Raw genomic sequence first — 12,500 nt, 5'->3', positions numbered from 1 at the left:
ACACACACACACACTCACGCACACAATAATGCCATCTCTTATTTGCTCTGTGCCTTCAGAGTCCCCTTTCTTTATTGCCCCCCCCCCCCCATTGCCTCTCACACATTCATACACATTCAGCGTTGATAACCCACAGAGTGAGTGACATTGAGAAGTATTCACACACACACACACACACACACACACACACACACACACACACACAGAGAGAGAGAGAGAGAGAGACACAGGCCTTGGCTCTGGGCTGCCTCCTACTCACCTATTTCCATATCCATTCTTATTCAGCACAGTCAGCAGGAGCGAGGCCAAAGCCAACGCACTCAGCACAACAAATAAACAAACAAACAAACAAACAAACCAAACACCCACACTCACACCAACAACCAGCCCAGCACAGGCATGCAGCTGCGCTCACAGGCAAGGTGCAATGCTGCCATCTAGAGGAGCGGAGGGAATCACGACCTGACCTGCTGCTCATGGCTGAGAAAATGTGCTGATGACTGAGAAAACAGGGGAGAAAAGTGTGTATAACTGTTCCAGCCATGCTAGTCATAGCAAAATTTGCTGTGTTCACACACACACACACACACACACACACACACACACACACACACATACATACACACACACACACACACACACACACACACACACACACACACACACACACACACACACACACACACACACACACACACAGGTATTCTTGTCTCCTGCTGAGTGTGTGGCATGTGCTCTGACTGTTGTGACAAGTTGATAGATATGATATATCAGGCCCAACTCTGGTAACGTGACACCACTAATTAAAATAGAATTAGGAGAAAAATAAAATACCTGTAAATACGTGTAAAACACATTCTTAGCAATGTAATGCTAATTTTAAATGGGGATTAATTACATGTTTCCAAACGAAGGTGGAAGGGGAATTAACTTGTGTGAATTAACGTGATATGGAGACTCATTACAAGAACATCTTGATTCCTAGAGTTCACTATTCACATTAAGATGTAATTAGATTGAGGTGACGGTCGGTGAATGAAGACATGTCATCTGTAACTGACTTCAGAAGTGAACTTTAGTCTTTTAATGCAGTATAATAAAGTACAGATGGACTCTCCGGGAGGACTGTTGATGCCTCACCCTCACCTCTAACACAATGCAGCGTTACATCTGAAAATGGAAGGCGTGTGTCAAACCTTATTGGCACACCTTTCAACTTGTTGGAGGCAGCTGGAGCAGAAGTGCAGAAACCTGTAGCCACCTCTGTGTGCTGCCGCGCAGAACAAAAGCTTTTGCTCTTGAACGCAGCGCTTCATTAGAGGGAGGAGACGTGACCCGTCTTCTCAGACGCCTTCGCAAGCACATTAGGGGAGCCTGCATGGCTCAAGCTGACACCCTTTTGGCGTCATGTAATGTCGAGAAGCCCGGGAATAGCTAGTTCTCTGTTGCGTCACGTCTTATTATTTTTAGACTTTTGTAAGGAACAAATTACACACACACCCTTTTTGAAAATGAAAAGCACAACTTAATTTCAAACAGAAATGCGTGCAATTCCTCAGACCAGGCAGTTGAAGAGCTGCCCCAAAACTACCTAAAGTTGGAATGTTAAGATGACACAAAACAAATACAATTTTGAAGATCAGATATTGCTCTGAATATGCAGAGCCTTACTGTATATAGATAGCCTCCTACAGGAAGGAAGTGAGAGACCTAACTGTATGGTGTGTGTCACCAAAACAGCCTCTCCCTGAAAGTCAACAAAATGAAAGAAATAGTCATTGACTTCAGGAAGAAAGTTGGCAATCGCATATCTCTGAATATTCACCTGTTGAAATGGTCAGCAGTTTTCGGTTCCAAGGGTGTACAAATCACTAGCTCCATCTAATGGTCTCTACACTCCATTTGCATCCTCAAGAAGGCACAGCAGAGACTGTTCTTTCTGAGGAAACTAAAGAACTTTGGGGTGGAAACAAAAATCCTAATGATCTTTTACTGCTGCACTGAGAGTGTCCTGACTGGATGCATCACAGTGTGGCTGCTGTCTGCTCATGACCTCAAAGTGTTGTCTTGGACTGTAAGGACTGCATCCAAGATCATTGGGGCTGATCTCCCTCAGCTTCAAATGATCTACTCCACAAGCTGTCGGAGGAGGGCTGCGTCCATCATCAAAGATGCCAGCCATCCAGCTCATTCCCTCTTCTCTCTGCTTCCCTCTGGCAAGCGCTGCCAGAGCATCGCCACCCACACCACACGATTCAGAGATAGGTTCTTTCCACAAGCTGTCAGAATATTGAATGGACATGTCCCATACTCATGAGGCTTATTTAAAGCTTACATGCAAGTATGGTGGTTGTGTGTGTGTGTGTGTGTGTGTGTGAATGACTGTATAATGTTTACACTACCTATACTGTTTATTGCAAAGTAACTTGAACTGAAACTTGAATTTGAAACTGGAGGTTTGTTTCTGACCATTTCACTGCATTCTTTACTTTAGTAATGATAGGCCTATGCACGTGACAGATAAACCTCCTTGTATCCTTGTATCCTTGAGCTAGAGATAAATCTGGCTCTGTGAATATGGGTACAGGGATTCCAAAATCAGCTTTTGGAATTTTGGTCAACTGTGACATCATAATCACAAATGGAACACACTACATTCTGACACTCCTCATGACTCTATGGCAACATACCAGGAAATTCTTTACTTCACTTCTAAAAACAAAACAGTGTTTCATTCCTTCTTGATCACGATGCCTAGGCCAGTCATAGAAAGCACCTCAGCGCACCTCTATCCAAAAGAAAGAGCACCCCCTGTCAGTTTGGACTGGATTGATGGCAAAAATGTTAGGCTACTTAGAGTGGCCAACCACAGAGAGGCTTTTAGGGTAAGTAAATATGCCTGTGTCAGCTCACACAGTGTACTTGCAGCCAAAGAACAGTGTGCTCAGAGAATGTTGACAAGGAAATGGAACAACTTGTCATCTCATCAGAATATCTGATGTGCACCTTGTAGCCCTTGCTGTCTCCAAGGACATGTGCAAATATAATGTATAGTAAAACTGATGTTAATAAGAAGGCTCATTAAATCAATGTCACCACAAAGTCAGTGTAACAGGATGCAGTGTGTGTGTGTGTGTGTGTGTGTGTGTGTGTGTGTGTGTGTGTGTGTGTGTGTGTGTGTGTGTGTGTGTGTGTATGTGTGTGTGTGTGTGAGTGTGTGAGAGAGAGAGAGAGAGAGAGAGAGAGAGAGAGAGAGAAGTAGAAGGAAATAATGAATCTGTGAATCTGTTTCTATTTTCCATATCCCCAGTTCAAAAAGCTAAGCCAGGCTATAAGCACAATTGAAAACCTTCACAAAGCCTGTTGGCTGCGTGAAGAGAAGAGAGTCCGCCAGAGTCTCCGGAGGTTGGCCAGTGTGTCTCCCCCCTGCTCCAGCCGAACACTCTTCAAGGTATGTGTCTACAGTATGTGCAACACTGGAAAGGGCCTTTGCTCTCACAGTGCACTACAAGCCATGAAGCATGAATCATACGACTGCATGTGGAATACGAACAGAACAGAGAGAGAGTTAGCGTCAAGTTATGTGTCTGTGTGTCTGTGTTTCTGGGTGTGTGTGTGTGTGTCTGTTTGTAAATGAGAGCAATGCTAGGAATGTTCTGAGTGTGCACGTTTGTGACTTGTGAATGTGTGTGTTCCTGTTTGTAAGTGTGTGTACATATGTGAGTGTTTGTTTTAGTTTGACTATGACTGACTGTGTGACTGTGTGCTCTCGAATGCCTGTGTGTGTGTGTGTGTGTGTGTGTGTGTGTGTGTGTGTGTGTGTGTGTGTGTGTGTGTGTGTGTGTGTGTGTGTACAGTGTTTAAACAGCGTAACTAGAACATAAAGAGAAGGGCACACAACACTTAAAGTTTCTGTACTCAGCCCTCCCTGACTCTCCGAACGGTGTGTATCCACACACAGACACACACACACACACACACACACACACACAGAAGTCTTAATTACTGAAGGAGGCAAGTGCTCGTGACACCCACTACAGTTTCCTCTACCCCGTCCTCAGCTGGAGGGAAGCAGAGAGACTCCCAGCCCCAGTGATTCCTTCTGTTCTCATTAAGGAGAGAGAGAGAGAGAGAGAGAGAGAGAGAGAGAGACAGAGAGAGAGAAGGGGAAAGAGAGAGGGAGAGAGAGACAGAGAAAGAGAGGGAGGGAGAGAGAGAGAGGACTGTGATGTATCTGTGCTAATGAAGTGTGCAGAGCAGCACACTCGCTTTTCTTCCCACTGCGGTGAGCACACACACACACACACACACACACACACACACACACACACACACACACCTACTGGGTGCAGAAAGCGACAGCATATTGTTGTCTAGATTGGAAAAAAAGACCCTTGCTGCTAGCTCGGTTCCCACTGTCATGTATTAAAAGAAAGAGGCTGGGATCATCACAGGTGCATACCATCGTCGTCATCATCATGCCAATCAACTACATTACGTTTGAAGGGCAATGGTATCTCTCAAAGTTGTTCTGAGTTGCGCAACAGTTGCACTAGTATTGAGATTTCAAATGCACTTGATCATCTGTCTTAGTTCTTCATTGTTCTCTCTTTCTCTCTTTTTCTCTCTCTTTCTCTCTCTCCCTCTCTCTCTCTCTCTCTTTCTCTCTCCTCTTCTGTGTCCCATGTATCTCCGCTCCCTCCTTCTCAGAGGAGCAGTGATGCCTGCTCCAAAGCGTCCGTGCGTGGGGAGCGTGGAATGGAGCTGCCCCCCTGTGTGGCAGTACGAGGAGGAGGAGGAGGAGGAAGAGGAGGGGGAGGTGAGGAGGAGGAGGAGGAGGAGGAGGAGGAGGGGTCAGCTACCCCAGTGCAGAGTCAGCAAAGCCCCGCCAAGGCCTCCCCACGCTTCGGCTACAAAGGTCAGCAGCGCCAACACACACTGCCCTGCATAACACACTGCACTTCACTGCACTGCACCACATACAGTCTTAACACCCACGATTGTAATAACTTCCCACAAATGTGATAAACCACAAACGTAATAAAGATATGCACTTTTAAAATGTAACTTTAATTTCCCATAAATGTAATAACAGTCGCCTACTGTTAACGTAATCCCCCCCCCCCCCCCCCCCCCCCACAAACGTTGGTGGGAACATTGAAAAAAACATACATTACACCCCCATACATACAGTAACCAAACACCACTGGTCAGCATAGAGAAACAAAAAAAATTATCACGGAACTGGGGTTACACTTTACTCAGATAGTCTGTCAACATAATAGACTTCATAGGCAACATCATAGACTTCATAGATGGCTTGTTGAAATTCTAGCTCTGTCTTTAAATGTGTTGTTGAAAAATTGACAGGACTAGACTCAACCCCTAATCCTAGCAGCACTCATAGATTGTCGTTGACAGTGTATGTAACAGAGACCTTGGTTTCAGTCTGAGCATCTTGGTTTCAGTCTGTAGATGATCCTTATAGAAAATCATCCAGGTAAAGTCTGACCATTTTAGGGTATACACTTTGTCCATGGGACTGTTGCATGTGGACTTCAAGGCCGGGGGGAGGGCGGGTTGCACAGTACAAAGGCTTTCACACAGAGTTGCGCAACAACGCACATCAGCACAGCAGTACACAAGGTTTTGTGTCCCAATGCATGGCATTGTAACACATCACTAGGCAACAGCACACAGCACCTTGTAGCAGCAAGACACCGGGGTGCGCTATGGCCAGCACAGCACCACAGTCACCACGCCATTTAACAACCTGCAGCAAAGCACAGCACACAACACAAGTGCGCTTACTTTCACAGCGCACTCACTACAAGACATGAAACATAAATCACACGACGACATGCTGAATACGAAAGTGAGAGACAGAGAGAGAGAGAGAGAGAGAGAGAGAGAGAGAGAGAGAGAGAGAGAGAGAGAGAGAGAGAGAGAGAGAGAGAGGAAGAGAGAAGCAGTCACAGTCTGAAAGTAAAAATGGGTAGACACAGGCAAACCTGGATGCTGGATGTGTGTGTGTGTGTGTGTGTGTGTGTGTGTGTGTGTGTGTGTGTGTGTGTGTGTGTGTGTGTGTTCTTTTCTCTCATATTTTTTATTTTCTTTATAAAAAAATATTTTTCATATTATTATTCATAGTCCATGTCAATTGTTCTTATTATTACTATGAACTAAGCAGGGTTTTTTTTATGTTTCCAATTTTGTAATGTTTCCAAACTCATCTCAGTGGTCATTTATTGATCTTATGCACTTATTGTCTATTTATTGTATCTGCATTTTAGAAACCCACCTGTAGAGACAGAGACAAATTTCCACTTTTGTGGACAGAAAAGCTATCATTATTATTATTATTATTATTATTATTATCATTATTATTATTATTCAACTCGTAACAGGGTGAATAGCACTTCTGCACTCGCCTCGCGACCCTCTATTGGCTGTAACTGCACTGTGGAAGTTTACCTGATCAGGTAGCGGATCTGTGGTTCGATGAGACATAAGAAACTACAAATTTGAATTGCTTCGATGTCGCAATACATCATACTTATCATAAAATCATAAAAACACCATACTGTACAGCATCTTTGTATGTGGACATCATTATTTGCTGAATAAACAAATAGCATGCGTTCGACAGAGGAAAAGTGCTTTAGTGTTGCTTTAATTGCAAATTATTTCCATCTCTTGATATGATTCTCTTCGCTTTGGCAACATTGTCATACCAATAAAGCTCATTCTTGAAACTTATTTTTTTTTTTCTTTTCTTATGGAAATCTATTGATATGTACTGTATGTGTGTATGTTCAGATTTATTGCATAATAGCTGCTTTGGCCAAACAAGTGACCTTGTCAATGCACATACAGCATTTTGAATTGAATTAAATTGAACTGAAAGAGAGAGTGTGTATGAAAGAGAGAGAGAGAGACGGAGAGAGAGAGAGACGGAGAGAGAGAGAGAGAGAGAGAGAGAGAGAGAGAGAGTATGAGGGAGAGAGCAAGAGAGAGAGCATCAGGGTTCATCCTCCTTAAACCCGTCTGTGCCCCCCCCCCCATGTCCAGGTTTGCTCCCCACCCTGCCCAGCGCTCCTCTGACCTCCCTGACCCCAGCGGCCCAGGACACCCCGCACTCCGCCACGCCCTGCTCCTCCTGGGCCCCCACGTCCCGCAAGAGCAGCGCCTTCCCCAGCAGCCTGGTGATGATGGGCGCGGGGGGCACCGAGACGGGCACCCCCCCACCCCTGCTGCCCTCGCCCAGCCTGCTGGCCCTGCTGCCCCCGCACCTGTCCCCGGAGCTCCACGGGCTGCAGGAGGCCGTGCTGGGCTTCCCCCTGCTGCAGAGGAGGGTCCGCGAGCTCATCGCCCGCGCCAGGCAGGCGGAGCAGCAGAGGCAGGAGAGGCGCAGTATCACACTCAAGCCACTGGAGGCGCTGCGCTGCAGGTGAGCGGTGCAGCTGGGAGGAAGGGGCATGCATGGGGCACGCGTGCACACACGCATGCACGCACACACACACACACAGATGCACGCACGCACGCACGCACGCACGCACGCGAGCGATAACAAAACCAACACATATGGACTCAAAGACTCATACAGACACACACACACACACACACACACACAATTACAAAACCAACACACATGGACTCACAGACTGCATTTACACACTCTAGTAGCCCAGTTATGAGGCCTGTCCCGATTTTGATCATATTCATGATAGGGTGTTTACATGGACCCAGAGATGGGCTGGTTATTAATATCCCTGTATACATGATGAATAATAGTATTCCGGTTACCAATAATAAAGTTCTATTGGCACTCCTTACCCCGGTTACTAATGCAATTGTGCATTTGCCTGAGAAACCGGGATAAGGTGTATACATGGAACAGTATCCTGGTTTCTTTCGGAGTATTCCACCTAGCATAACCAGGATACTCAAAACCAGGATAAGGGCTTATCTGGAGTTCTGAAATCGAGATATGATATTTACATGTGCAAATACAAAACTGGCATGCTTTAAAATCCATAACCAGGATACTGAAGTGCATGTTAAACCCAGTCATACATGCACACACACGCACGCACGAACACAGGCACACACATACACACTCACGGGCATGTAGTGTATTTAAAGACTTACACTGAAATCTGCTGTATTTTGATATGATAAATAATAAATAACATACAAACCTCCAGACGGCTACAATACACAAATACAAAATACACAAATACAAAATACACAGTGAAACAAACAAACACAGCAAAACCCTCTATACTCACGAGAGCATTAGTTAACACTATACTCACAAGACCATTAGTTAAGACTCTATACTCACAAGAGCATTAGTTAACACTATACTCACAAGAGCATTAGTTTAGACTCTATACTCACAATAGCATTAGTTAACACTCTCGTTAACATTCTCTTTCTCACACACACACACACACACACACACACACACACACACACACACACACACACGGTAAATAAACTGGGAGAGTGGAGATGAAAGCTGAACACAGTGTGGCCACCAGAGGCCCCTCTCTCTTCACTGGTCAGACTTAGCAGCACAATGGACTGAGAGGAACAGATTGATCGAGGGGGAAAGAGAGAGAGAGGGAGTGAGAGAAACTGTGAGAGCTAGAGAGAAAGAGAGAGAGAGAGAGGAAGAGAAAGAAAGACATACAGTGGGAGCAAGAAGAAGAGAGAAAGAGAGAGAGAGAGATAGAGTAAGAGGGAGAAGAGCAGCAGTGGTCCCAGCCTCTCTCTCTCTCTCCCTCCACCTGCATTATACATGGGACTGCCTGTATGAACCACACACTGCCTGGCTATTCAGTAGATGACTGGCCACGTCGATGGCAAAGACAGAGCAGGCTATGGTTTGTTTTTGTTTGTTGTGATTAGCTTGTGTCAAGAGAGCATATAGCATGTCTGAGTGAGTGTGTGTGTGTGTATGAGACCAGGCCAATGAACGGGTGTTTGTGGGATACAGTTCTTTCAGCACAGTGCGTTTACAGTATGTTGCAGGTGTATATGTTATGTGCATGGGAGCATCTGAGGGATTGTGTTTGTGCACAATGTGCCTTGGAGTCTTTGTGTGTGTGTGTGTGTGTGTGGGTGGGTTGGACAGAATCCATTCTGTGTATACAGGAGTGTGCTTGTGTGTGTGAGAATGCGAGAATGAGAAGGGTGTGTGAATGTCAGATAATGAGATGTGTGTGCTTGTGTGTGTCTGGGACAGAGAGAAAGAGAGGATTGTGTGTGTGTGTGTGTGTGTGTGTGTGTGTGTGCGTGTGTGTGTAGGACAGAAAGAAAATAAGAACAGTGTGTGTTTGTGTTTGAGTGTGTATAGGAGAGACACAAGTGTGTGTGTGTGTGTGTGTGTGTGTGTGTGTGTGTGTGTGTGTGTGTGTGTGTGTGTGTGTGTGTGTGTGTGTGTGTGTGTGTGTGTGTGTGTGTGTGTGTGTGTGTGTGTGTGTGTGTGTGTATGGAAGAGTGTAGGGATGCGCGAGGGAGTGGGGCTGCTCTGTCACCCAGGAGATGAGTCCCACCCCCACAGGTCAAAGGTCGTCCTCTCTGGAGACCATCTTCCCTGCACCAGTGCATTCTGGGAGTGCCTGCAGACCAAGGCCGACTGCTCTCTCCCTGCCATAACTCCACCCCCCCCCCCCCACCAACCTCCCAAGAGAAGCCTCGCTGCCTCTCCTCTCCAGCTCACACACACCCGAGAGGAGACAAGAGGAGGAGAATTACCAGTGACAGACCGGGAGATGGACGAGTGGAATTATATCAGATGGAGGAAGAGCCACAACAAAGGGACAAGGCCACTGGCCACGGATACGATCTGGAACATGGAACACGGAGATATGCTCTCATAAACAGTCATTAATCAATGTAAACAGGTGCACACAATGGTCTTGGGTTCATAGTACAATAACTTCTAAAGACAATGGCACAATGTAGCGTTGGCCAGTAGCTGATTGGCTCTTCAACTGAGGCAAGGGATGTGATTGGATGTGGAGTGAGAGTGGAGTGGCTTGAGAGGAAGGGAAAGATGGCAGTGTCCCTGAGTGGACATTCTAAGCTGTACATTCTGATGAATCAATGCAGGAAATGCAGAGGTTGATTAGGAGAGTGGCTTCGTTGAGAAAGGTTGTCCTTGTGTCTAGAGGGAAGATGCAATATGATTGGGTGCTGTTGACGTGAACGCCATGTTATGTCATGTCATGTTCCTCTCTTGCAGGTACCTGCGTCTGTCCGAGAGCAACATCAGCACTCTGCTCGAGCTGTGCAAGGAGTCTGGGGTCGATGTGGACATCCACCCCCACATGAAGGACTCCGACATCGACATCTCCAATCTGTTCAAGGGCCTGTCGTCTCCTTCATCCAACACTGAGCTGATGTGATCGATCTCTCTCTCTCACACACACACACACACACACACACACATACTGTACACACACAAACATACACATGCACATTGTAAGCGCAGAATTAAATGCATATGCGGACATGGATCCACGTACACACACGCCTTTCTGATAATATTTTCAGTCACACTCAAAATGTCCCGCAGGGTGTGATGAGTCTAATCGAGCAACTATAAAATTTCATACTTATAAGTGAAAAAAAGAATCAATAAAGCGGTAACCACCTCAGACATTGCTGTTTTGACATTCGGCCACTAGAGAGCGCTCCAGAGTTGCTGTTCAGCGAGCATCACTCCTGAACGCATCAGTTCCAGCTGACCGAGCTCGATCTCACAAAATGGGGTTTAAGTCGGTCATGTCTGCGCTTGGCTCCCACTGAAAACAACCGGAGGAGTCCTGGTGCCAGGGCACACAAAAACAACTCGAGCCATTCTTTTTAACGACTAACGATAGCTTTTCATGGGGTCAAGATAGTCAGTGGTGTGAAAGTTCATCATTTTTATGTGTGAGTACAGTGTGTTTGTATAGGTGTGTGCGTGTGTGTGTGTGTGTATGTATGTACTGTATGTGTCTCTCTCTCTCTGTGTGTGTGTGTGTGTGTGTGTGTGTGTGTGTGTGTGTGTGTGTGTGTGTATGTGTGTGTGTGTGTGTGTGTGTGTGTGTGTGTGTGTTGTGTCTCTCTGTGTGTGTGCATGTGAATGTGTGTGTGTGTGTGTGTGTGTGTGTGTGTGTGTGTGTGTGTATACATGTGTATACTGTACGTGTGTATGTGTGCTTTGTGTGTGTCCAGGTCCATAAACTCCCTCTCTACCTCCCTCTCTACTTCAGCAGGTAACTATAATTCAGGCATTAGGATATTGTTGACCTGCTTGCCTGTAAGCTGAATTGACCGAAGGTTTTAATCACACACACCTGGGAATTTATTCACGTTTCACAACGAAGGTACAGATGGAGGGTACAGGAATTAAATAAAAAAACACTGACGTCCTTGAGTTCATTTAGGAGATATTTAATAAATCAAACCGCTAATACAAACATTGATTTAAGGCAGACTAGCAGCAAGCATCAGCTGCGAGATGGAGAGTAAGAATAAATACAAGGCTGATCGTTTCGTTAAAAAAATAGAAAATTATAAAGCCAGAGAGAGACAGAGTGAAATCAAACTAGGGACAGTGCAGCTGTTGGTTGGGACATGAAGGAGGAGACATTTCAACAGTAACATAACATGGAGTATGGCTGCATCCTAATACAGGCAGAGTTTGTGTGGGTGTACTTTGATATGTTTCTCTGTGTGTGCATGTGTGTGGAGAATTATGCCTCTGTGTGTTTGCATTTGCACCCTATCGTGCAGATCTTTGGGTGTCTGTGTTGTGAAAGTGTGTGTGTGTGTGTGTGTGTGTGTGTGTGATGGGGAAGGGGTATTTTGGCTTGTTAGACATCTGTTACATGAATAATTGGTTAACGCAATAAAGTGCAAAGACAAATGAAAACAAAGAAAAATGACATCCCAAAAAAAACATCCCAAAGTTCCTGGTGACCTTTGACCTTTTCTGATGTATAACATCACCACAAATAATTCCCAACCTTAAAGTCATCATCTAACATCTACTGTAAACCTCCACACACACACACTTTCACACAAAACTCTGTCAGCACTAGTCCACGAACAACAATTGTCTTGGTCTGTAAAAAGGGTATGAAAGAATGTGTGTGTGTGTGTGTGTGTGTGTGTGTGTGTGTGTGTGTGTGTGTGTGTGTGTGTGTGTGTGTGTGTGTGTGTGTGTGTGTGTGTGTGTGTGTGTGTGTGTGTGTGTGTGTGTGTGACTGGTCAGTTAAGGCTTGTGTATGATGTACTTTCTGCTTGCATGACATTCAGGGGGGGACACATTCAGTTGAGTCAATGGACCCGGCGATACATGCTCACGAGCCGCTCAGCAGAGGCAGGAGATGAGAGCTCGGTTGGCCAATCAAACCCTTTCGCTGTGGTGGTGGTGTGTGTTTGGGGACGTGGACAGATGGAGCCGGGATGCCTGATAAGTCGTGACATACTGGAGGTGG

The 12,500-nt window shown here is 45.7% G+C and overlaps 2 protein-coding genes across 4 annotated transcripts in view; one reads left to right on the top strand and one right to left on the bottom strand.

Moving 5' to 3' along the window:
- Positions 1-7,211: 7,211 nt before the first annotated feature.
- Positions 7,212-10,564, top strand: LOC134093463 (uncharacterized protein C16orf78-like). The gene is made up of 2 exons (XM_062546515.1): positions 7,212-7,450; positions 10,256-10,564. The coding sequence occupies exons 1-2, from the start codon at positions 7,212-7,214 to the stop codon at positions 10,416-10,418; spliced, it is 402 nt and encodes a 133-aa protein (XP_062402499.1). The 3' UTR covers positions 10,419-10,564.
- Positions 10,565-11,435: 871 nt separating this feature from the next.
- si:ch211-212o1.2 (uncharacterized protein LOC492735 homolog) overlaps positions 11,436-12,500 on the bottom strand; it is a 41,433-nt gene continuing 40,368 nt past the window's right edge. For all 3 annotated transcript variants that reach the window (XM_062547678.1, XM_062547679.1, XM_062547677.1), the window contains one exon: positions 11,436-12,500. This exon is cut by the window's right edge and continues 1,224 nt beyond it. The gene's annotated coding sequence lies outside the window, so the exon portion shown is untranslated.

Source organism: Sardina pilchardus, chromosome 10, assembly GCF_963854185.1.
Source record: "Sardina pilchardus chromosome 10, fSarPil1.1, whole genome shotgun sequence".
In the NCBI taxonomy this organism is placed as follows: Eukaryota; Metazoa; Chordata; class Actinopteri; order Clupeiformes; family Clupeidae; genus Sardina; species Sardina pilchardus.
The sequence above is the reverse complement of the archived record's forward strand: the minus strand, read 5'-3'. Positions and strand labels throughout refer to the sequence as shown.